Source organism: Erpetoichthys calabaricus, chromosome 2 (genome assembly GCF_900747795.2).
Source record: "Erpetoichthys calabaricus chromosome 2, fErpCal1.3, whole genome shotgun sequence".
NCBI lineage: Eukaryota > Metazoa > Chordata > Cladistia > Polypteriformes > Polypteridae > Erpetoichthys > Erpetoichthys calabaricus.
The window spans coordinates 197,709,036-197,736,458 of NC_041395.2; the positions used below are offsets into that span (position 1 = coordinate 197,709,036).

Consider the following 27,423-nt stretch of genomic DNA (forward strand, 5'->3'; position numbering starts at 1 on the left):
GGATTTCAAGGTACTTAAGGGGCTGGCTATTCAGTCCTTGTTAAGTCACAGTAAGCGGTGTCCTCATACTTGGAAAATCATTATCGCTCAGTGGATTTGGAACTCTGCCATGCTTTGCTTTGTCTCCTATTCTGTTTGATATTCTGTCTGTGAAAAGCACAGTGTTGCCAAAGGGCAGGTGTCTAGTTCAGTGACCTTGGAATTTCATCTCTGCTTTTTGCAGATGACATGGTCCTGTTGGTCTGATTGGGCTGTGAAGTCCACCGTGCATTGGGATCCTTTGTGACAGATTATGAAATGGCAGGGATGAGAATCGGCACCTCCAAGTCTGTGGTCATGGCCCTCCATAGGAAAAAGGTAGTCTGGCCTCTCTGATTAGGAGGTGAGATACTGTCTCAAGTGGAGGAGTTTAATTATTTCGGGGGTCTCCTTCACAGAGAAGGAAAAAGAAATGGTGAGATTGACTGCTGGATCTGGGCAGTGAGCACAGATACGTGGTCATTATCCTGGTCCATAGTGGTGACGGAGCTGAGCCAGAGGGCAAAGCTCTTCATTTACCAGTTGATCTGTGTCCCTACCCTCTACTATGGTCATGAGCATGGGTAAGGATTGAAAGGATGAGCTTTCTCCACAGGGTTGCTGGGCTCTGTTTTAGGCCTGGTTTATACTTCATGCAAGGCATGTGCCTGTGGACGCTACTGCTACGTAAGGAGTGTGCTGTTTATATGTGTGGATGTACTTTATGTAAATCTGAAGAACTTTATGAGGTGGCAGTCGTGGTGAGAAAACAACGTTCGGCTTCACTGTGTTGTGAATTGCCGGAAATGTCCATTAAATTCCCTGGACACCTTGCTGCAATATGTCTTAAAGGATGGGTGTTTAATGATCCGTCAATCCAGGGATGCACCCATTCCAACTAGCATTGGGCGTGAGGCAGAAACGATCTCTGGACAGGGCATCAGCTCATTGCAAGGTGAATATAAATACACACATACACTGGCGTGATTTTAGCATCACCAAATCACCAAACTTGAATGTCTTTGGAAGGAAACCGGAGCACATTGTGGAAACTCTCCAGGAAAACATGTGAACTACAGGCAGGGACATGACTCCCTACTGCGAGGCAGCAGCGCGACGACTCTGCCACCGTGTCAACCCCACATGTGTAATTATTAATAGTATTAAAGTTAATTTATCTGTACAGTGTAAGATACATGCTTTAACACATCATGAAAGTGATATAAAGTATAAATCTAAGGATTCTAAATGTACAGAGAGCTGGAATATCATAAATTTAATGTGTTCCGTTTGGCAATTGCTGCCTGCCGCTGCTGTCAGTGCAGGAGCAAGACCCAGAAGCACGTAGCAAATAACAGCTGGGTCAGTTTTAAGGTGACGTTTATGACGTTCTACTTTAATGACAAATTGAGAGATTAAAGTTGAATTTTCCACTTTAATTACGAAATAGACCTTTTTATTCTACACTGAGTCCCTAATTTTTTTCTCTGTGGCTCAGATGCATTCTGATGATGATGTAAAGGTGCAAAAAAAAAAAAAAAAGAGAAAAAAAAGACGGCACAGAAGACATGCGAGACCTTTACAATGTATTGTGTCATTACGATGGGGAATATTTGACGCTTGTATTGCCTGTGCAAGAAATAGAAGAAGAAAAGCACTATGAATACATTTGTATGTCCGCATTTAAGTTTGATTTGATTCATTGCATCAAACCATTCATCAAACATCGAAGCACACACATTGATCCCGTAGGATATGCAAAGCCGCTTTCTGTTACTTCTTGATAGTAAATAGAGACTCTGCTGTTGCGTTCCAACTTGAACACCCGGCACCCCACGATTTTTCGCTGGTTCTGTAGCTTGCGCATGCGTCACATTAATTTCAGAGGATGCGTCAAATGAATGCAGAGAATGAGTGTCAGCCATGATGCATAAGTGTTCTGAGCGTGAAGTATAAACTTGCCTTTACTGACAAGTACAAATATCTGAGAGAGGCTAGGAATAGACCAGCTGACCGTCCACATCGAGAGAAGCCCATTGAGGTGGTTCAGGCGTGTGATATGAATGCCTCCTTATGAAGGTTTTATGGGCTCAGCCAGCTAGGAGGGGAGGATTATCTCTCTCTCTCTCTCTCTCTCAGAAGGCCTAAGAACACCTTTGTATGCCACAGTTATGAGTTGGCAAGTGTGGCTATGGAAAGGGATGTACGGGCCTTATTGCTGACCCGGTCGAATATGCAGTTGGAAATGAATGAATGAATGATTTATCAGAATAATGAAATCAAATATGTTTACTGCTTAGTGTAAATTCAGAATGGGATGACTGCATTTCAGTAATCTGCTAAAACTAGTAAAATATCTTAAAACGACAGTGGGCTCAGCCAAAATATGATGTAATGTGCATTTCTTAGGTTATAAGTTGAATAAATATTAACTAATACAACATTAGATAGTGGTTGCTTAAAATATTGCCATGTTCATTTATTTTAGCGATGTGGGGTACAGGTGGCTTTGTGATTTCTGCATGTCATGAGAGGCACCTTTGTCAAGTGACTGGTTGAGTCAGTGCTGCAGCAACCTCTTCTTCTGAGTGTCAGTTATTCTGTCACTGATGAAGCGTTATCATTCACAGAGCATTTGAAAACAATACTCTTCCAATTTTTGTACTGTTTAATTTTTTTTGTTCTTTGCTTATGCATTGTTTTCATTAAATGAACATGGGAATTGCAAGATAACAATGGGTGGAGTTCTCCTGTGTTAATTTTGATTGATCCTAATTCTTGGGTGTAATGAAGTATTGCTTTTAGACATTTTTCTTGTAATATTAAAATCCTTTCCATTCCACTAGGATTGTGCTAGTCATTGGTTAATTTTGTAACCACAGTGGTACAGTGGAAGAACAATTGAAGTGTTTTTGTGAGGTGTACCCCAATAAAGTGTAAAAAAGCACCTGTGGTTGTCATGTCTGTCTGTCTGTCTGTTCACATGAAACAACTGAGCTCTGACTGGATTGATGTAGAAATTTGGTTTAGTTATTCTTCAAGGAAATTTGGGAAAGTTACGTTTTCATTGAAATAACACAAATAGAGAGCAGTGTATATACATTTTTGAAATTTGAAGAACTAATTCGAAAGAACTGGGAAATTTATGAAATTTTGTCTTTTAACTGAGAAACATTTTGTGAGACTTCAGTTAGTGATTCATGATTTAAATTTACCTTAATAGAAGTTAGTTCATTTTGCATTTTTTTTTGTATATTTCCTGTTTTACTCATTCAGTATCCTCTGCTGATGGTTAAACAGATCCCCAATCCAATTTATCAAAATGTCTGCAGAGTAGTGCAGATAGCTGCTTGTACAAACCTCTGCCACCCCAACTTCTCCTTTTAGCTGAAGTACTGTCTGGTAAGCTAAATGATCCTAGTATCAATAAAAGTAAAAAAAAAAAATATATACAAGCAATGAAAGAAAAAACAAATTATCTAGAAATGAACTGAAGAAGAAATAAACATCTTAAATGTCACATGCACTATCCAAAAAAAACTTAGAACTAAAAACTTTGATAGTGGAGAGGACATGTCAGGATATATGTCAGATAGTCGTTACATGTGCAGTTAATAGGCACGTGCTTATGATACACCAAAAGCAATCCCATGACTGCATTATCTGCAGATTGGTTCTGTATTTCTCTGACTTGTGTGCACTTTTGTTCTATTTATTGGTATTACTAGAGGTATTTTGTGAAATGTTTTCTGTTGGTTGAAAGTTCATCTCTCTCTGGGAAGTTTCAATAACCCCAACATCAGCTTAACCAATAACCTTTTGTTAATTTACACAAGGTTAATTGAATGGGTGAAATCTGTAACCATAACAGCACAAATGTTCTCTCACAAAATATAATGGGTAATGTTTGATGAGGAAATAGAAAAAATTGATCAGGGTAATGCAAATTTTAGAATTATGATAATAAAGGACCTTATTCTGGGTCAGTTAATTGTGAACTTAGGTCTATTGCCTTAACTCTTTTAGGGCTAATTTTTTTTTTTTGTTTCTTTTCTCCCAGGGCTGAATATTTTTCCATAAACTAACATTTTTTAAAAAAGAACACAAAGCAATTGTTTAAAACATCAAATCAACAAAAAATATTTCCTTTTGACAAATGTTACTGTCTTGCATGTTGTATGAGCCTGCATACTCTATGATTTCACATACATATCACATACACTTTACACAGCAAAGTCTGATCTCGCTCAAAGCAGCCAATTTCAGTCATTGCCACATTGCACTCCTTACAATATGTGTTGCTTTGGTGCCTATTTTTCAATTGTCTGTTGCTGCACTTTCTAACATATATTGTTAGTGTGTACTGTAGAGAGACAAGTCACCCATTTGCCATCGTGCCATGCCACTGCCACCAAGTTTTCTGCCTGCATGAAAACCGTATTGTCGCCTCTTTTCATCTTCTGAAACTTTATGAACTTTATTGTCCTCACAGGTGGTGCAGTGGTAGTGCTGCTGCTTTGCAGTAAGGAGACTGTGGAAGCTTGTGGGTTCGCTTCCCGGTTCCTCCCTGTGTGGATAGCGCTTTGAATACTAAGAAAAGTGCTATATAAATGTAATGAATTATTATTATTATGTATGGCATTATAGCCTGGCTCACCCCTTGGGATTTGCTTCTGTTTATTACAGAAGTGAATAAAACTTTGCAGCAGCACGTACCTAAGCCACCAGGGGACAAAACACGTTTGGACCAATGCTCCCTGAAGTTATATCACCAGTTCTGTCCTATCTCTATTTGTAATGCCACAGCGCGCTTCATCTCGTCTTTCGTTGTGGGTTTCCACTTTGAAAAACAAGAATGCAATGCAAACGCAGCCTGCGATTCAAAAAAAATCTTTGCCTACCTGTTTGTCTCGTCTGACAGTAGCTGAAAAGCAGCATCAGGAGAGAGCAGCCTGAAGTACAGCAGCTGGTGATCTGTCGTGTCCAACAGCAAGCCATGCCGTCTTGTAAACTCCGGTAGCCAGATCGGCTCTCGACGGATCAATGTCTGTGTATTTATCCCATGCGAACCTTGCCGTAGATGCATCGGCTGCGCGAAGGCACTCAACTGGCAGCAGATCCGCTGACGTGGCATCGGCTGGTGTCTGATCAGCTGATGCCTGCTTCTCACTCTCTTGCTCGATCTCCTGATCACTGCCAGTAAAATCCGATTCTGAAAAATCAAGAGTCCGACTCTGCGATAATGCGCAAAACATCGTCTGCCGAGTGTTTTCTTTTCTGCACTTGCTTCGCTCCCTTTTCACATGTCGATGCCATCTTGCCATTGTTTACATTTCGCAACTCACGCACACGCGAGGTTTAGTTGCCGAGTCAACGAGTCTAGCATTCCTCCAAGCACAGAGGGAATGCCTGTGACGTGACAGTGAGATTTGTCGCCATTAACAGCCGATTGTCGCCCCCTATCCCTGGATGTCGACTTTTGTCGACATTCGCCTTCAACCCCTCCTGTCGACAAAAGTCGACATCCGCCCTAAAAGAGTTAATGCAGGGGTGCGGAAATCCAACGCCCGACTCGTCCGACACGGGTAAATTGACCGTCGGACAAGCGTGTTTTTCTGTTTCAGTTGTCCGCGGACAAGTGCAATTTTCTGGAGAAGAAAAATGTGCTGTGCAGGGCACATTTTACCACTACTTTCACATTTTAAACATTTGGGTACGTACTTTGTGCGGAAACAGTCTACTTAGGCATGTTCATGTCTCAAATTGATCTTCGATATTGTTTACGAAATGACGGCTGATTTTTCAAAGGGGAAGCAATCATACGGTCATACATAAGTATTTTACCCTAATACTTACACGCTTGGAGATGCGGTCATTTTTTTCATGCCGACATTACGATGTAATCTGATGATTTTTCATTATAATCAATAACTTTTATATATTACCAGTAACGGCGTACTGCACGATAACATGCAGTGAATAAATACACTTGACTTGAGCATTCATAGTTTTCATCCTCTTTCTCTGTACGTTTAGCATACATTTGCTCTGAGGTTGATGCGCTTGCTGCTTCCTGAGCAGCCCTTCTTTTCTCCACCCTAGCAGCCCGCTGCTTCTCTTCTTTCGTCGGCATCTTTTTGCGTTAAAACTGATTAAGTTAGTTTTTGTGTTGTGTTTTGTACGTTTTCTTTAATTTTTCACTTAAACTGGCACTTAAGTCTTCAATCTGCCTCAAGAATGATTAGCGAAGTAAAATAAAATAAAAATAAAGAGTAATACAAATCATCACCTCGAAAGCGGATAGTAGACGTCATGTAGTATACTGTATGTGTACCAAATTTCAAGTCAAAAGGTGAAATGGTTTGTGAGCTACAGGTGATTTAAAATCCTGGACAGACAAACAAACAGCCACTGTAGTGTATTATAGAAGAAGATTGATACAATTCATTGTTTCTACATAAAAATGCAGTCATTTTACTTACAATTGTTTTCACCACATAACAAAGCTTGTTAGGCAGTTAATCTTTCCTGAAATTTGCGATTTCGTGTAGGTTGTGATATATTGAGGAGTTAAATTTATTGCGTGACCACATCAATTTTGATGAGCTGTCAATAGATTGTTTGATGGTTTCGTGCTGTCAGTTTAATAAAAAATAAAGAACAAAACATTCTAACGGTTTCCAAAGGTTATGAAATATCTATAAAAATCTTCACTGTAACTGTAGTATGTGAAACAGAACTAGTGTAGCTATAATGAAGGCATTGTTTATTAGCGAGTTAAAATAAGGGAATCTTTTATAAAATGTTCTAGAGCAAGGTGGCAAAATACTACTTCCTGAAAGAACTTTTTTCAGTTTTAAAATGGAAGGCAGTTTTGGTATCAATAAAGAGATCAGAAAAAATAAACTATTTTTCACTTTTGTTATTTGTTTATGGACAAGTGAATTTAACTGGCGGACAAGTGGATTTTCTAAGTTTACTTGTCCGTGGACAAGTAGAAAAAAATTTGATTTCCACACCTCTGCTTAATGTAAGTGCAGAAACATCATCTTATTGAGATGAATTCAACAGAGTGTAAATGCTGACTTCTATATTTTTTGTCAATTGTCTCATGCTTACACAAGGGCACCATTTTCAATATACACATTCATAGGCATTTGTCACTTATGTTAGGAAAAAATGCATTTTCATCCCAAAAGACCTAATAAATGACCTAATAAAGAAAATTTTAAATGGCAAAGTACTCCCTCAATCAGCTTTTATTTCCTCTTCCTACTAGAGCCCCTTGACTATCTGACGGTTGTTCATGGGAGGCCAACATATGTTCTTTATAGCTGTTAATGGAATTTTTTCAATTTAAACTGGGGGGCTCTGCCCCCCGCTCGCTTTGCGCTACGCACTAGCCTCTTTGCAGTTCTGCCGCTTGCGTATGGGGATGCGGATGTACAATTTAAACAGATTTTCCATGGGAATTGTTATATTTGTATAATAGAACCAATTGCCATTAAAGTGAGTAATCAACCATATTAAAAAATAGTAAAACGTAATAATTTGAAAGTAAATTTTCATGTTGAGTTATTTGTTGCGTAATATGATTTTGTTCTGTTTGACTTTAAAATTAACACGCAAAAACTTTTTAAACTTACACTTATGGTAAAACTTCAGTAACAACAATTTTTTGAATTAAATTTTCAATATCGCATTTAATTTTGATTCTGTGTTTGGACTTTCATCGTGACAACATAACGGATAACTACCCGTGATTGAATTTTGTTTCTTCCTCTCTATTAAATAAAATGACTTTTTCGAATGTTTGGCTCTGAGATTTGTTAATTATCTTTGCAAAAGCTATTCTAATTGGAAACTGTTAATGTTTTAATATGAATGACATATCAAGATCTCCTTTGTTTTGTAATGTTATCCACGGAAGATGTACTACATTACCTTTTTTTGGATACATCCTTCTTTCTACAGTAACTCGTGTGGTGGAAGACCAGACGATGTTAACGGTTGTAGATATTCTTCGGGATATTGTAAGTTGTTGTTTTCATGTTCCGCACAATCGCCACCAACTGTTTCAGCATAGTCTATTGATACGCATTTAACCATTGTTTCCCTGTGCTAGGATTGCCCGTGTACTAATTTTTTCTGTTGATAACCCTGCAGGATGAAATTCTTGAATAACATTTGGACATAAGTCTTCTTTAATTTGGAACTTAGTAAGGAAAACATTAAAATTTATAAGAGCTGAGAGCACAGGAACTGTGTCTAACAAAAGCATTTATACAAATGAGAGCTGAGTGTACCATGTGCATGGTTGAATATGGTTGAGAGGAGGGCGTGACTTGAACAAATGTCATGGCCAAAGTCTTGTCTCTTCCCAGGATTTTTTTATATAATAGAGAGACCATTTCTTCCTGCTTTAGTTATGCCAATTTGCAGATTTGCCTCAGTTGTACAGCATTTGGTGTAGGATTCTCAACAGCTGTCCTATTGTTTATAGTTTTATGTATCAAAACTGGAAATCATAATAAAGAGAAATTAGTTATCTCTTTTTCAGCACTAGGAGTTACATTAAGTTGTATACATGGTTCTCTCTTTACTATAGCTAGAATTAAGAAATGAAACTGCACAAAAAAAGCTGTTTCTGTGCATTAATTATAGTCAGTTCTGCATTTCTTATTTGGATATTACTTGTGTGTAGTGTGGTGTGTATAGTTAGCACTGAAACAGATCAGTGTCATTTTGGATTTTATAAAGTTTTTATGAAAAGCAGCGTATGAAACAGATCTAGTATTTTTTTTCCCTCCTTCATGCCATCAGGCTGAATTCTTACATTTTTATATATGTATTCTGCCATTTAGATAAAGTGAATTCTGAAGTGGGTTAAATCTTTTCCATTATTAAACAAATGTTGGTACAGAAATGAAAAGTAAATAACTACAGTTTTTGCATACATCCAACCGCAAAATTTATTAAATTGCCCAGCTTTGATAGGTTAGGCTGTGCAAATCATCTTAATTTCATGAATACTGTATACAAATTTGCTACTTCCAGAAATAGTCTTACAGCAGTTCATTGGTGTGCAGGCGAAGTAAACAAGCCAGAAAGACTAATGTGTACCTGTAATTCTGAATTGTTTTATTTAGTAGCTAAAATATGTTTTATAATCCACAAAATTTATTAATTTGCTGTCTTATAAAAAGGACAGAAGAAAAACTTTTAAAACAACGTCATTTGCAGGGAAATTCAATTATCTAAACCTGAATACAATTGTCCAGTGACCTAATGTATTACTTTTTAATTGTTCCGATTTTGTTTTATGTAAGTTTATCACTTGCTTCTAAAGGTTTTGGTTTTATAAATTCAGTTTTAAAAAACTGAGAAATGTTTGCACTCATTATCAAACTCACTGTTTATTACAGGGGATAGCTATGCATACATACAATTCTTTGCTATATTGGCACCTTTAGTCCAAATGTGGGCACTTGTGTACACTTTTACGCTCATTTGCCTATACTTTGTTTCAGCCTTTTTAAACAATGATAGGTGCTGCACTGTGTCCAGCTATCCTGATGTCCATCTAAATAAAAGATTTGTGGTAACCATATTGTACAATATGGTTAATGACGGTGTATGCTATAAATAATGGAATGTACTGTAAAATTATGATTGAAGGTGATCTTTTTTTTTTTTTTTTTTTTTTTCCAATTCTCCATGAAAAGCTTATAGAAGCATTTCATTTTTTTTCAGTTTTAGTAAGATGTGTATCCATGCTCGTAATATAGAGCATTCTTAACTAGACCCCAGTATATACCATTTTTTTTTTTTCTGGTGCTTTGCAGTTTTTTTTTTTTTCTTTCTGTTGTGAAATGTAGCATGTAATTGAAAAATAAAGTAGAACCTCTGGTCACGAACGTTTTCGAACATGTACAAATGAGTTACGGTCAAAAAGTTTGCATTTGTTCATGACCACACATTCTGGTGGTGAACAAAAACACTGGTGGCCAGTTTCCCTACGCACGTTCGTAAGTGCCAATGATTTCCTATTCTCCGTTTTCCATTTTCTTTTGTTTGCGTATACAGAGCCTAACAAAGCAACTGATGTTGTAAAAGGAGTTATAATGTTAACCAAGCAGAGGCCTCAAGTGCTGGAAGAGGTGGAAAAACTGTTGCTAGTGTGATTGAACGAGAAGCAACTTGCAGGGGATAGCGTAAGCGAGCTGATCATATGCGAAAAGCCAGGAACATTCATGGCGATTTGCTGGAGAAAAAAAAAAAATCCTCCTTTGAGTGGCAAAGGTGAGGAATTTAAAGCCAGTAGAGGATGGTTTGAAACGTTTTGCAAGATAAGTGGCATTTAATTTTTTTTCCCTGTGCTTAAAACTCATAAAAAGTTGTTTACAGCGAGCGGTTCTGTTCAAGGTTTTCTCAGTGTTGTTCAATGTTTTTACATTTAGTTTACTATTACACTGTGCATTCAATGGTATAATTAACTATTTTTGTGCCAAAAAATATATATTTACATACAGTTTGTAAAGTCTGGAACGGATTAATTGTATTTACATACAATCTTATGGGGAAATTACGTTCAGAGTTTTGGGAAGAATTACGGTCGTGACCAGAGGTACCACTGTATACAGATGTTTTGGTTAAGCAGTAGCTCACCTTATTTGTGCAATTACAGTTCGGACTTTTTTTGCATAAATTTTATTTTTTTTGTTTACATGTAAAAGAGGTGGGAGAAGTATTGAAATTTGTAGCATAGAGATGTAAAGTAACAGTTTAAATTTAAGTGTGTATATGCCTGTTGTAGCCTGTTCATGTTCTTTATGTTGTAATAGTGGACCTTATATAATGTAAGGAGAAAATGTGTGTTGGAACCTGAATTAGTCTGTTGTCCTCTGGTTCCTTTCAATAAAACAGCCTTCAGATCCCCCCAGCCTCCCACAGAGAATCAAAATGGTTTTATGTCCTGCGAGTATGATTATTCAATTTTAGGGTACATGTGAAATGACCAATTATTTTAATACCAGATAATATATTTTTGGCACTTAAATTACATTGATGATGTGTTTTTGCAGGTCTTCTAGGTCTCAGCTCCCCCTTTCACTCATCAAGCAGGAAGAGTCTGAGCCGAAGATTCCCAAAGGAGTACCACTACAGTTTGACATTAACAGTGTTGGAAAACAGGTATGTTACAGGAAGGGGTATTTTTACAGTCCAGTTTCTGGACTATGGGTTATGAATGCCTGCAGGCTACCCACATGAAAACTTGGATTGACTAGGATGGGGTATAAAGAGGAAGCTTGCTTGCCAAGTCATTAGTACTTTATATTCAAGACTTAAGGGGTATTAAGACTACAATGCATTTTTTATAGCATACGAGGTATGCAGAAAATGTTTTAATATAAAATTGTGAAATCCTATAAAATATTTTACATGAGCTAAAATTCAGCCTCAGGATATATATGTTCTATAAAGCATGGCAGAGTAGAATTTTGCTACCTGGGTGCAAAATGTAAATTTTATATGGTCAGTCAAATGTACAGAGTACAGTGAAATTCTTACTTGCATGTGGTCATCAACATGCAACATGTTGCCACTCATTGGCACCATAATAACTGAGTATTACTACCTTGAAATGTATATCTTACTTACCTGAAGTAACTACCTTACCATGAAGTTTGAATTATAATTGGAGAAGACCCATCAAACTCAGGATCATTGTTGTTTTAAAGTTTACTTTAGAGACAACATAGTAATAAAATATGGCTCCGTACACAACTTGAATCTGTCTTTTCTCTGAAATGCTCCTTTTATGTCATCTAAAAATTGCTAACTTAGAAATGGATCTAATGAGTAAGGAATCCAGTGCCTCAGTTTAAATTTAATGTTATGGTCTTACATCCATACACATGGATACAAGGCTGACTTGATCAGTAAAGACACTTGGCATAGTAGTATGCTACAACTATGAGCGTACAGTTTTAACCCCTTGCAGGCCAATTCATGTAGTGTTTTTGTGCCATATTCGTGTATAATTTTCAGTATTAATCAGTAATTCAGTGGAGCAAGCCATGTTTTACAAATGTAATATATATTACAAACTTATTTGTCTGCTGCGGATGTCACAAGATCCAATACTTTATTACCAAAAATCCGAAAATGTTAGTACTTCTTTTTTTTTTTTTTTTTTTTTTTAAACACTATTAGTGGTATCAAGTGAAAGTTTGTTCTGCACTTATGTATGACAGGAAATAGACAAATTACTCTGGAAGAACATTTGTAAAAACGACATATAAAAATGGCTTATAGCAGTGGTGATACAGCACGGCATCAACAAATGTTGAAAAGTAAAACAATAGAGATCATGTCTTGAATTGCCTTGTGTCCAAGACAAGAGAATTTCAGCCCACAACACAAGAATTGTGCTGAATATTATTTAGTTAAAAAAAAAAAAACAAAAAAAATAAACCAAAACACAACCACTCAGGCTTTTATTACCACTTTTATCATGTTTCAGAGTTCGTTAAGAAGTAGATTTGTGTGTACAATGATGTGACTGATAAGATACAAATTTTAATCGCCAAACATTTTCTGAGATTATAAGAGCAGAAAAAATACATGATGAATCACTATTTAACACTGTCTCCTACATAGTCCCTAAAAAGGAATGGAGGCTTTGCATTCATTCAAAGCACTGCGATTATGCCAGTTAGGACTGTCGAAATGGCATACTTCATTGCATAAATATGAATATGCAAGAACTAAATTTGTATCATTTGCTTGGTTTTTAAAGCCAAACTATTGTTCATTACTATAACCCCCTAAAATGTGACAAATGTAATGAAAGCACGTATCTCCTTTTAAAGGTAGGTTGGTTGATGTTATGCAGCCCAGAAGTTACACTGCAGGTCCAGTTAATATTCTAATTCTGAATTAGTGCACATGCTAAGCAAACACATTTTTTTTACCAGTCCTATAAGATACTTTGAAAACAGAATATCAGAGTATTTTAGAGGAGTTCTAATGCAACAGGTTAATGTAAAATTGCTAAGTTTGATTTCATACAGGAAATTGCTTTTGACAAGGTGAAAAAAGGAGGGATCGAAATCAGAAAATGAAAGCTCCAGGATTATGCCAATACAAGTTTACTTAAATGATTGTTGGGTAACTACTTAATGGATATACTACAGTTTTAATGCTGCAGTTAACTTTTACTGTTTATATACTTCAATTACTGAAAAAGGCACAATATTCACTTAATTAATGGAAGTACTTTTAATAAAAAGCAGTTGAATGGCATTTCTGTTTTTGCTGTGGTATCGAAGATAATCAAATATTGTGTAATTTCACTGCTACTGGTATTGAATACAAAAATTCTGGTATTGTGACATTACTAGTATTAAGGTTTAAGGTTTCTTTATTTAGTCATGTTTACACATAAAATTTGCCTTATCAGTTGCATCTAATAACAGACAGAATGAAATAAAATGAATACAAACAAGAAAGGTTAAGGTAAGGCAGTTAGATAATATATATTTACATCAAAAAAAAAAAAGGTTACAGGGTATATATCAAAACCTTAATCATTATCTCCGATATTTTTTATTGAAAAGTCGTATGGCACTAGGAAGAAAGGAGTTTCTGGAGTGATTTGTGTGGGTTTTCAAAGCGAATATCCTTCCTGATTTACTGAACTTTAGTTCTACATGTAATGGATGACTGTCATCAGTTGAGTATCTACTAGTATCTACATTCCTGGTGAGCAGAATGACTTCAGGCCTGTCCCCCTGACGTCACATGTCATGATGACCATGGAGCGGCTGCTGCTTCACCACCTGAGGCCACAGGTCTGCCACGCCCTCGACCCCCTGCAGTTCGCATACCAGGAAAAGGTGGGCGCGGAGGATGCCATAATCTACATGTTACACCGATCCCTCTCCCACTTGGACAGAGGCAGTGATGCAGTAAGAATTACAGTATGTTCCTGGACTTCCCTAGCACCTTCAACACCATCCATCTGTCAGCTTGTCCCTAAGGAGCAAAGGTTGGGAGTAGATTCATACCTGGTAGCATGGACAGTGGACTATCTTACAGACAGACCTCGGTATGTGTGTCTCGGGAACTGCAGGTCTGACATTGTGGTCAGCAGCACAGGAGCACCACAGGGGACTGCTTTCTCCAGTCCTGTTCAGCCTATATACATTGGACTTCCAATATAACTCGGAGACCTGCGATGTGCAAAAGTTTGCTGACGACAATGCTGTCGTGGGCTGCATCCGGAGTGGGCAGGAGGCGGATTATAGGAACCTAATCAAGGACTTTGTTAAATGGTGCGACTCAGACCACCTACAACTGAACACCAGCAAAACCAAGGAGCTGGTGGTGGATTTTAGGAGGCCCAGGCTCCTCCCAGACCCTGTGATCATCAGAGAGAGTGCAGACCTATAAATACCTGGGAGTGCAGCTGGATGATAAATTGTACTGGACTGCTGATACTGATGCTCTGTGCAAGAGAGGACAGAGCCGACTATACTTCCTTAAAAGGCTGGCGTCCTTCAACATCTGCAATAAGATGCTGCAAATGTTCTATCAGACGGTTGTGGTGAGCACCCTCTTCTAAGCGGTGGTGTGCTGGGGAGGCAGCATAAAGAAGAGGGATGCCTCATGCCTGGACAAACTGGTGAGGAAGGCAGGCTCTATTGTAGGCACGGAGCTGGACAATTTGACATCTGTGGCGGAGCGACAGGCACTGAGCAGGCTCCTGTCAATCATGGAGAATCCACTGCATCCACTGAACAGTATATTCTCCAGACAGAAGAGCAGCTTTAGCGACAGACTGCTGTCACTGTCCTGCTCCACTGACAGACTGAGGAGATCGTTCCTCCCCCACACTATGCGACTCTTCAATTCCATCCGGGGGGGGGGGGGGGTAAACATTAACAGTATACACTATGACTGTTATACCTGCCTTGCACACTCCACCTTGCATTTTTTAACTTGAACTGCATTTTTATCACTCTTGTTTATATCAGTATGCTGCTGCTGGAGTATGAAAATTTCCTCTTGGGGATTAATAGTGTCTGTCTGTCTGAAATGAAGTGGTTAGCTTCCATTCCCTACTATAATAGGTTGTCTACTGTATTGTTTTGTCACCACTGTTGTGTTATTCGACCATGTATAGCCCAGTTAATACTCTCCACTACTTGTATCATTACTCATTGACCCCATCCATCAGCAGTATGTTATCTAGCTAAATGTGACTTTTTTTGGTTTATCTGCTGCTTTCCAGTTATGAGAAATAATTTGTCCAAACACAGTCCATTAGTAACTGTGCATAGTATTGTCCTTTATAGTCCTTTGTGCATAGTATTGTATTGTCATCACATGTGATGCAGCCAATGATTGATTACTTAATTGGAGATAGCAGGCATCTATAGATAACATGACACTTTGATTTACTTTTGGATGGAAAAAATGTGTATTACTTGACTAACTTTTTTTTCTCCTTACAACAGACAGCGATGACCTTGAATGAGAGATTCAAGATTTTGAAAGAACAAAGGACAGCCAACAGCTACTTGAGAGGAAGTCGCTTCATCACTGTGGGGTAGCAGCTAGTACTGTTAACAAAAGACTTTGAAACCACTGACCCGGGGGCTTCATGTACAAAGCTAAGAAGGAAAGCAAGTCGTGTCGACTTTATATTTGTTGGGTCTGCATGGCTGGAGTTAAGTGCCTCCAAAGGTTCGTTGCCCAGAGGTGATACTGATGTTTGCTGACCAAGGACGCCAGTTACTGGAAGAACAGACTTCCAGTGAGACTCCTGAGCAGTTGTCATATAGAAACCCCTTGTATTGTTCATTTCTGCTGATTTTGGTGGGGGTTGGGGATTGTTTGCAAGTGAAGGATACAAAAGAGAGATTCACATTGTTTCAGTGGAAATATAATTCAGGTTCCTTAGTTTTTTGGAAACGTCAATTTTAAGTTGAAGAAAGTTGCATTTATTATTTACTAAAGTGTTTATCATGTATTACTATCATTAAATAACACTAGACTGCCATTTTTCCAGCAGTTTAGAAAGGATGTTTTTCAGTAGGGAAAAAATAATTTGAATGTTTTCTTAATGATGTTAAAGTGACCCTCTGACATTTTGGATGTTTAGTTGGTTTGCACTGTCAAGTCTCCCGTCTGTTAATGGACTTGCATCCAGCTCTTATGTTTGCTTGAGGATAACAGTTTTTATTTGTGGCTTCCTACATGCCAGAAACCACCCTTATTTTATTGATTGCAATATATTTTGAATTCATGTTATGCATACAGAAATGTTGGGCTGGGTGACATGTTTAGGTTTTTTCTCACAAAGATGCAGTGCATCATGGATGGAGTTTTTCACATGTAGCTTTTCTGTCCTTTTGAAGTGTATAAAAATAAATTTTTTTAGAATACATTTAATATCTGATGTTAAAATTGTGTGTTTTGTTTTTCAAATCATAAGCCTTTCGTTAGGTGGAGGGGACCTATCAGTGTCACAAATGAAGGACAAACTTGATCACGCTTACCAAAAAAGGTGAAACTGCAGCATAAAACCTATTGGTTTAACAATTACATAACAGTGGTATATGGTTTGATGCAACTTATTTAAAATGTGCTCATTGTGTGTCATTTAGAAATATTTCTTTATCCTTCAGACTCCTTCTCTGTTGGTCTTGCTCAGGAGTAGGTGTGACTGCAATATGAAACTGTTTTTGTGTCACAATTGTGTAAGTAGTTTTCACAGCAGCTTTTATTTGGAATGTGTTTCAAGTCTTGTAGCTACAGTATTTTCAGAGTTTAAAATATTGGGGTGACAGCTGGGATTGTGCATGATTTTTATTTTTACATTTTTTTTTATTTAAGTTTATATACACAAATGGAGTACTATATAAAGTGTTGTCTAATGTGAAGAAGGAAGGCAGTTTCCTTCCATAATTACTGAGACCTACTGTGATTGATCAACATTATTAATATTACAGAGGGTTAGAAGTGTGCCTTTTAATGGATTTATTTATCCTTTTAAGTGCTTGGACAAAGTTGGTTTAGAAATAATCAAGGTTGGTGTTTTTATCTTAGTGTGACACTTGGTCGTAAATAATGTGTTATCAGAAGTTGCTAAATGATGCACATTTCTTGAACAGTGTTAAAACTTGGCTTGTGCATAAAGCTTTTCCCAGACATGAAACCGATACGAAACATGGTTGAATGAGTATTGCCTTAAAGTAATGAAACTGATTTACTGAAACTTGAGGTTCTTTGTGATAAGTAATCTTTTTATTTTTATATGTATGTAAAAAGAACTCATTCATTTCACTTACCTGTTATTTCCAACACCCACAAGTCAGTTTTGTTGGATTGTGTTTGCTTGCTTAAAATCTCTTGTGCATATTGACAGTACTAGCAAAGCTTCTGCTAAGTAACAGTGGCCCTCTAGATCAGGGTTGCCAGGTACCTCGGTCAAAACCCCCTCCCATCAGCAAGCCAATTTCCACCCAATTTTAAAACATTTCTCATTTTTAAAAACCAAAACTCAAGTATTGTTTAGTATTTAATGTGTGAAATACAGGCTATATATATATATATATATATATATATATATATATAAAAAGTCCTGTCACTTGTACATGTAAATTATATTAACTAGCTCAGGAAACAGATCCACAAAGATATTTTTAGTTACTCTGATTTAGAATCATTTCCAACTTTCATGTACATTATCGTATGCCAGTTGCAAAACGGCCAGTGTTTTTGTATTACATGGAGCTGGTTCACAAACGATAGGTGCCTTTTGTTATCCAATACAGGTTAAAAATGTTACTTGATAAATAATCATACTAATGAAAAGCTTAAAGAATGTATTCTTCAGAGATATTAAAGTTTAAATTACTTCAGATGAATCTCACATAGGACATAGTCCAAGGATATGCATGACAGGTGGATTGGTTGTGCTCTCTCTCTCTGTGTGTGTGTGTGTGTGTGTGTGTGTGTGTGTGTGTGTGTGTGTTCACCCTACGATGGGCTGGCACCCCATTTACGGTTTGTTCTTGCCAAGTGCCTGATGATTGCTGCCCTTGACCCTGCCCTGAATAAGCTAATTAGAAAGATGGATAGAAACCACACAGTGTACATGCAAAGGCAGTGTTCTATGCTCTGATATAAATACACTGTAGTTTCATTTTAAAATTAGTAACTCCAAGACCGTGTTTATTCCAAAATACATTGTGCAATCAGTTTTATTTATAAACAAAAAAAATTAGAAAAGCAAAAGTAATCGGTCAAATAATGGATACTACCTATAAACTCTTCTATACTGTACTTCATACCCGTCTGACCCCCAACCTATACTTGAGCGTCGAGATAAATGGGCGGAGCAATGACAGTTGACTGTTGAATGGTTCAGTGTAGTGGTTATTGCTTTCATTGATCATTTGGAGGTGGAGAGAATGTGGAAGGTATACAATTCTATTTCCATAGGAAGGTAATTCACATGGGGAAAATGATATTCTAATTGAATTTACCCCCATATTATAGTCCCCCACCTCCGCCCTCCCTGGTAACCCTCCGCCGAATTCCAGACAGCGCCCCTGCTCTCTAGTATTGTATTTGTTTGGCGTACGATTCGTCCGTTCAAGGCTGTGCGTGCCCTCACGGCAACGTGCTTTGCGCAAGCGCACTGCTGCTACTTAGTAGGAGTTAGCTGTGTAATGGCGGCTGCTGTGGTGTTGTCGGCTGATAGCCCCGCTCCTGCCTTCACAGGCGTTGGTGTCGGAGTTGGGGGAAGCAACTTTGGGCCTGCAGGACCTACTTCATGGAGTCGTTCTTTGGACCGGTCCCTGGAGGAGGCGGCAATCACTGGTTCGCTAAACCTATGCGGCAGGAAGCTGAAGGAGTTTCCCAGAAGTGCCAACAATCACGATTTGAGCGACACGACTCGAGCTGGTAAGATTTTTACGGAGGCCTCGTTTGTGTGCAGATCTCTGGCTGCGTTCAGAGTGTACGTCGGAATATGCCATGGTTTCGGGAATATATATTATTTGGGGGGGGGGGCGGGGAGCTTGCAGGCGGGTCAGTGACTGAAGTTGTTGTCAGTCAATTTTAGGAAGATGAAAGAAGCGTGAAGTAGCACATATAAAATACACCCTTCTTCTGCTCACGCATGAAATAGACGAATTTGCCCTTAGGGCATAAATGCCACCCGGATGTGTAAATTGCCTCTAGTTTTAGACTTAGAAGGGACACATCTCGACTTTGTTGTACCCAGGTTTTTCAGATGCGATGGAAAGGTTTCCCTTCGGGGTAACTTCCTGCCTGACTCTATACTCTAGTTTGATTGCAGTATTACCTCGCTAGTATTGTTTAAGTTGTAGACGGGAGAGCATAGCTCGCAAGTGGCGGTGGAAAGAGTTCGCACACTTTTGTGACTGTTTTATGTAAACCGGTCGGTGTCTGTGCAAATTAGCAGAGTTTAAGGATAAGTTTCCCATTGGAGCAGCGATTACTTTCTCATAATTGGGTGTATGCAATAGAAGACCAGTACAGTTGCCTAGAGGCTGATCATTCTTTAGCCCATTTCTATCTGTGGTTTTTATTCTTTAGACCATTTTGTCTGTGGTCTTCATCTGAAAAGTTGACAGGAACTGTCACATTCCTGCTTGCGCCCGATGGTGCTAGCTTCCTTGTGCCTTAGCTGTACTTGCGCTGTCAGTATTTTAAAGATACCCCATTGTTCCTACTTTGTGCTTCTCTCACTTTTCTAATCGTTTCATTATTATGCACTTTATGCGTCATTAAAAATGTCAAAAACGAAACGTGTTTTTATATATATATATATATATATATATATATATATATATATATATATATAAAATTTTGATCATTTAGTTCCTCAGTACGTTTCAGGTAAGCCTGAGAGTGAGATTAAGTTGGGTCCATAAGTATTTTTACAATGATACAATTTTCATAATTTTGCCTCTGTGCACTACCACACTGAATTTGAAATGAAGCAATCAAGATGTGACTGAGTTGTAGACATGCAGTTTTCATTTAAGGCATTTAACAAAAACATTGTATGAACCATTTAGAAAAGACAGCTGTTTCCATACATGGGTCCACCCATTTTGAGGGGCTCAAAAGTATTTAGACAAACTAACATAATCATGAATATAATTTATTTTCAATACTTGGTTGAAAATCTTTGCAAGTCAATGACTGACTGAATTCCGGAACCCATGGCCTACTCCAGGTGCTGGGTTTCCACCCTACTGGTGGCCTTTACTGCAGCAGTCTTCAGGTGCCGCTTCTTTGCTGGACTTTCTGCCTTCAGTTTTGTCTTCGGCACGTGAAATGCATGTCCAATTATGTTGAGGTCAGTTGACTGATTTGGTCATTGAAGAATATTTCACTACTTTGACTTGAAAAGCTGGTTTGCTGTCACAGTGGCTCATTGTCCGCCTGTACTGTGAAGCGTCATCCTATCAGTTTTGCAGTGTTTGTCTGAATCTGAGCAGACAGTATATCCCTATACACTTCAGAAACAATCCTGTAACTTTGGTCAGTAGTCATGTCATATCAGTAAACACTAGTGACCCACTTGGCAATGATAGGCCTACCTCCCAGAAAGCATTCTTGGTTTGGCTAAATGTTGTGAATTGATTTTTCTTCACCAAGGAAAGCATTCTGCAATCATCCAGTTGTCTTCCATAGTTGTCCATGCCTTCTAGTGTTGCTGAGCTCACCAGTGTATTCCTTCTCTTTAAGGATGTACCAGATGGTTGACTTTACCACTCTAGTGTTTCTGCTATCCCTTGGATGGGCATGTTTTGTTTTCTCTACCTAATGGCCTATTTTATTTTCATGGACAGCTCTTTGGACTTCATATTGAGATTTCACTTTGACAGCATTCAAATTCCATACTTGGGATCAGCTCAAGACCTTCTACCTGCTTAATAGTTAATGGCATACTGAGGGACCTGCTCACACCTGCCTATAGAGCAGCATGTCAGTCAATTGTCCAAGTACTTTTGAGCCCATGAAAATGGGGGGACCGTGTATAAAAATGGCTGTCATTCCTAAATGGCTTAAATGATATTTCCGTTAAACCCTTTGAGTTAATGCTGAAAGCCTATACGTCAATCATGTAATTATTTCTTTCATTTCAAATCCATTGTGGTGGTGTATACAGCCAAGATTATGAAAATTGTCCGTGTCCAAATACTTATGGACCTAACTGTAAAGTATACTGTTTTTCTCCAAAGGGTACTCAAACTTGCAACAGTACACTGTATGTATTGCAGTTGCTCAAACAGTCTTTTCTTACTTATTTCTAAAATTTATACTCTCCAGCTTAACATACAATTTCACATCTTAAGTGAAGAGGGTAACATTAACAAAAGATGCATTGAAATTTTCAAAATTGACAATAATACATTTAAAATTGTAATACATAAGCAATATGGCCACTGGATCTATCAACACTTGTTTAGTATGCAGTTTCTAAAGCAGCTGCTTGTCACAGAGTTAACAATCACATACTCAGTATGTCAGTTTATTTCAGTATCATATGCTTTGACTAATAGGATTATGGACAACTTTTAAAAATCTGTTTAGGAAAAGCTATATAAAAACACAAGTAGTCATGTTTACTTAAAGTCGCACACAAAGCTATTTTATTAGATTACTTTTTAAAGAAAAAATAAGTGTAGAAAGTCTGCTTTGTATAGTATACCTAACTCAGGAGACTGCCTATTTCATCAGGGTATTCAAAAAAAAAAAAAAAAAAAAAAACAGAAGTAAGAAATAAAAGAAACAAAGAAACCTCGTGTCATGTATCACCATGTGGAGAGTCAAAGAACTGAAAGAAATGTGATCTTGTTTTTTTAGCTTCACAAATCAGATAACAGTAGTAGATTCAATAATTTAATGTGCTATTGAAGAGTTGTTAAAGTAATGATCAAGAACTTTAAAATCAAAAACATATCGTTACCTTACTAGCAAAAGGGCAAAATTTAACCTCTCTCTTGCAAACAGAAATGATGTTGAAGACCCAGACCATCTGAAGGTTACAGCAGCAACTTGTGATTGCAGGTCAGGGATCCTCATATCTACAAATAGGCAATTGGACAAAGCATTTTTGCTAACACTTAACTTTTTGCAAGGGTTTCAGAAACAATGGCACTGATGACAAGAGACTCATGAAGTTGGCTGGAGCTTGTTAAATGCCTGTTTAAACATTACAAAATGACCATGGTCAGATGTGACTAAAATTGGGCTCCGTTTATTTACAAGCATGCATCATCTTCACCTTTATTATGGGAAGGGTGTATATAAAAAGATCTCTCTACTGTTAAAAATTGAGTGGCCATTGATATTGCAGTGTCACTTTTCAGTCACAATCTTTTAGAGTGACAAGTACAGGGATTTTCTGGTTTAAAAAGCCTGGTTTCCTTTTCTAGAATAATGAGACTTTCTTGCAGGTGAACGTAACTGAGATCCTGAGTATATCTTGCTATGAACATTTTGTTTTAGCCCTCTGTCTCTAGATGTAAACAAAACATTTTGTCTGAGCTAAAGAGGGTAATTCATTAAACTCAGAAGAACATAGTTGATCTAGGACATTTCTGAATAGAACAATAATGTGGGAACCATCTAAAGTTGTTATTCAATTCTATTATGCTGTACACGAAGGAGATGTTTAAGGTTATTGTCCAATTAGTTTGTGCTAGATGCACGTGTTTTTTTTGTGGGGGGGGGGGAGGATCAATGGTTGTTATGAAATATCCATATTACTAAACGAGAATGGTAAACCGGATATGGACGCAGGGACCTGCCCGTGGACGCAAAAGACATAGTGCACAAGTGCCACACAAACCCATCCCCCCCATGCCCCCCCCCCCCCCCCCCCCCGAGTGAAACGGGAGAGACTACGCACGTGCGCAAGTGCCACACAAAGCCCCCCACCCAACCCCCCGCACCAGAGCAAAACGGGAGAGAGTAGGAACCGTCAGAGTAGGTAACAAAGTAAAACGTCATAAAGAGGTTAAAGAACAGGGACAAACACATGCAGAGCAGGTTACAGAACAAAGCCCCCCTGCCCAGAGTAAAACGAGAAAGACTACGAACCGTCTGACATGCCGCAAGCAGGATAAAGCGAGGTCAGAAATAAAACAGAGTAGGAAACAAAGTAAAACTTTATAAAGGGATTAAAGAACGGGGACGAACACATGGAGAGCAGGTTACAGATGATGAAAACTGGATTGCAACAGCTTCAAAAAAACCTAGGCACGAAACACATGCACACCGAGATACAGAATATAAAGGCAGAAACAACGACAGTTAAACATCCACACCACACAGCGGAGTCAGACCCGGAAGGTGCAGGCGCCTACATCGTGCGTCGGAAGGCGCGGTAAAGTACAAAAGGCAAAGGCGCCTACACAGCATTATAAAAACCGACATAATATGGAAGGCGCAGGCGTCGCTGCCATATTGTGTGGCACTAATGCATGGTGAAAGCGCAGGAGGAGACATAGTAAAACAAGAGGAGTCAACGCCCCGCCCCAGAGTGAAACGGGACACACTACGGAGTCCACAAAGGTTCATACATCAAACCCGAGATGGTACGGACACACGTCTGAAACCGCGGAAGCAAAACTGTCTCGGCTCCAAAACCAAACAGCTCAACAACTAACACAGCTTCGACACCGAGCCTGCGTGGACAGATCTAATGAACGTGGACGCCTACAACGCGTGTCTCAAACTGCGTAGGCAAAGCAGGCACGGATTCAACACGACACAGCTCGAGTGACCGAGATACAAACACGCGCCTGCCTGGATATAATTAATGAACGCAGGCGCCTACAACGTGCGTCTGAAATGCCGCAGACCAGGTAGGCACTGCTCCAAAAAGAAAGAGCTCGACTAAACGAGATTCGAAGTGAAACGGGAAACACTACAGAGTCCACAGTGCTCCACAATGCACCGCATAATAGTTCGGAAAGAGCTTTGTAGTAACAGTGGGGAGACCCAGAGTGACACGGGCGAACGCTCCGTATTAAACATACGTCATCCTCACACGTCCAAACTATACAGCATACGTGAATCACATTACAGTGATGCATTATTAACAGTACGATAAACATCACAGTATCGCAAACAAATGAAAATTATTAGTCGAAAAAGGGAAAATATATTCACCACGGACCAAGTGTCATTGAAACAAAAGCAGAATAAAGCGAGATCAGAAATGAAAGACAGAGTAGAAAGCAAAGTAAAACGTCATAAACAGGTTAAACGAGGGGGCCAAACACATGGACAGCAGGTTACAGATAATGAAGACCGGAATTCAAAAGCTTCAAAAACAAAAGCTCGACTGACCGAGATACAAACTGAAACGGGAAACACTACGGGGTCCGCAGTAGTCCACAATGCACCGCATAATAGTACGGACAAAGCTCCGTATTAACAGTGGGGGGCCCCAGAGTGACACGGCCGAACGCTCCGTATTAAACGTGCGTCATCCTCACACGTGGCTGCCCAGTGGGCGTGGGTTCAAAACGCCTGGGGTAGGTGAGCGAAGCAAGCAGGGGGCGGAGCCCCCTTGTTTGTATTAGAATGAATGCTTGTATTTTTGGTATGGAATATGGCTCATTTTCTGTGTTTGTTAATTGCGGACTTTTTTGTTCATCTTCATTAAGGGTACCATTAATAACCCACTGTATGCCTCTAAACTTAATGCCATAGTGGTTATCTCAAATACATTCCAAGACTTTAAACCCAATAGGTGGTTATCAGATTAAGATTGGTGTTGAGTTTGTATTGAGAACTGTTCTTGATGTATTCCAGGTTAAGTTCACTGTTTGAGTTAATTTTATTGATGTGAGAAAGTGGCCAGGTGATGAATTAGCATCCTTTTTGTTTAGGGCTAATTTTTTTTTTTTTTTTAAATTCTGAACTAGTCTATCACTGTACTTAACTGGGCAAATTCATCCATCCATTTTGCTAGCCTGCTTATCCAGGATAAGGTTGTGGGGTAGCTGTAGCCCTCATTCATGTTTGGTTTATGTTGTGAACTATGTACTGTGATTAGTTGTTCCAGTGATAGTTACAGAATGAAAAGATTTAGGTGCTTTAATTTATTGAAAAACAATTTCAAATAGGTTGCATTTATATGATACTTGTTTAAGGCTGCCGTTTTTCACAAATTTTATTTATTTATTTATTTTTCTGGCTATGTATGTCCCAATATTTGTGTAGGTTGGGTGTTACTTTTAAAGAAGCAACTGCTTTCTAATATTCAAGTTGCACTACCTGTTATTTGACAGATGGTGTATTTTTCAGTTCTGATAAATGGTCATACATACATGCATACATCCATTCCATGTTTTACAGCTGATCTGGGTCTCTGGTGCAGCAATCTAAGCAATAATGCTCAGGCATCCCCTTTTCCCGACACTTCTTCCTTCTCTTCTGGGAGGATACAGAGGCATTGCCAGGACAACTGAGAAAAATAATCTCTCTGGCCTGTCCTGAGGTATCCTCCTTGATTTGAGCTCTTGCTGAATATCTGCACTTCTCACCCTATCTCTATGGCAGAACCCAGACATTCTGCAAATTAACTCATACCTGCCGCCTGTATCTGCAATCTAGTGCTATAGGTCCCTACTCACAGCTCATGACCATTGACCATAGGTGAGGGTAGAAAGGTAGATGAACTGGTAAATCGAGGGCATCTTGTTATGGCTTGGATCTTTCTTCAGCATGACTGACCAGTATATTGTCTGCATCTCTGTGGACATACTTGGATCTGCTTGTCGGTCTTCTGTTCCTTTCTGCTGTTATTAGAGAACAAGATCCCAAGATACTTAAACTCCTCCAATTGAAGCATCACCTCATCCTCTGTCTGGAGAGTGCACCCCACCCTTTTCTGGTTGAGAACCATGGTCTTGGACTTGGAGGCAGTGATCCTGATCCTGGGTCCTTTACTCTTGGCTGCAAACTGGATGCATGTCTAAAGTCACAGCCTAATGAAGCCAACAAAACTACATCATCCACAAAAAGCAGAGATGTGATACTGAAGCCACAGAACTGGACACCTACTACTCCTTGGCTGTGCCTAAAAATGCTGTCCATAAAAAGTGTGAACAGAATTGCAGACAAATGGGAGCCATGGCAGAGTCCCATACCCAATAGGAGCGAGTCTGACTTTCTCTTGGCAATGCAAACCAAGCTTTCTCTCTGGTTGTACTGGGACCAAATAGCCAAAAGCTGTTAGTACTCCATATTTCTGAAGCACCACCAAAACACCCTGAGGGATTTGGTCATATACCTTTTCCATGTCCACACACACATGTAGTCTGTTTGGGCATACACCCATAAACCTTCCAGAATACTTGATGTTCTAGTGGGCTGTGAAGACTGGGACAACATCTACATTGTTACTACTAACTGTGAGGCTCTTCCAACAGCCGGATCCTCCTTTCCAGAACCCTGGCGTAAACCTACCCATTGAGGCAGAGGACTGATTTCCCCCTAAACGCATCTTCCATTCCACTTTCTTAAAGATGCCACCCCAGTTTGCCAATTCATACACAATTCCTAGAGCTTTTCTACCAAGGAGTGTTGAACCATCTCAGCGACTTCAGCTCAAGTGAATGGTAAGTCTTCCTCCAAGTCCTCTGATTCCACTTCCTCAAAGTAAGGCATGTCCCCAGTTAAGGTCAGCAGCCCTCCATTCCTTGCTGTAATCTGCGTGGGCAAAGGACTTCTTTTTCCTTAGTCGCCTGACAGTTTGCCAGAAATGTTTTGAGGCCAAGACAAAGTCAAAATGATCATCTGTTACATTGTAAACCGGCTTCACAGTTCTAGAGCCCTGGGTTTAAAGCTTGGACCTTGCACTGATTATAGTTTGAATGTTCTCCCTGTGTTTGCTTTAGCTTCCTTTGTGTACAGTATTTCAGTATTACCTTAAGTATATTTAGGTCATGAAGATTGTTTACAATAAACTTTCATGAGATAGATAGATACTTTATTAATCCCAAGGGGAAATTCACATACTCCAGCAGCAGCATACTGATACAAAAAACAATATTAAATTAAAGAGTAATAAAAATGCAGGTAAAAACAGACAATAACTTTGAATAATGTTAATGTTTACCCTCCCGGGTGGAACTGAAGAGTCGCATAGTTTGGGGGAGGAACGATCTTCTCAGTCTGTCAGTGGAGCAGGACAGTGACAGCAGTCTGTCGCTGAAGCTGCTCTTCTGTCTGGAGATGACACTGTTTAGTGGATGCAGTGGATTTTTCATAATTGATAGGAGCCTGCTAAGCGCCCGTCGCTCTGCCACAGATGTCAAGCTGTCCAGCTCC

General features: G+C 38.9%; 2 protein-coding genes across 4 annotated transcripts in view; both read left to right on the plus strand.

The window, feature by feature from the left end:
* The window catches only part of LOC114646661 (UAP56-interacting factor-like), a 54,959-nt gene extending 38,493 nt beyond the window's left edge, over positions 1-16,466 (plus strand). For all 3 annotated transcript variants that reach the window (XM_028794954.2, XM_051923061.1, XM_051923060.1), the window contains 2 exons: positions 11,103-11,211; positions 15,543-16,466. In XM_028794954.2, the coding sequence (XP_028650787.1) occupies positions 11,103-11,211; positions 15,543-15,638 (205 nt within the window). In that variant the 3' untranslated portion in view covers positions 15,639-16,466. The remainder of the gene's footprint in view (positions 1-11,102; positions 11,212-15,542) is intronic.
* A 2,253-nt stretch (positions 16,467-18,719) lies between these two features.
* Positions 18,720-27,423, plus strand: part of lrch3 (leucine-rich repeats and calponin homology (CH) domain containing 3) — a 48,387-nt gene continuing 39,683 nt past the window's right edge. The window contains 1 exon segment of the mRNA XM_051922581.1: positions 18,720-18,999. Coding sequence (XP_051778541.1) covers positions 18,765-18,999 — 235 coding nt within the window. The 5' untranslated portion in view covers positions 18,720-18,764.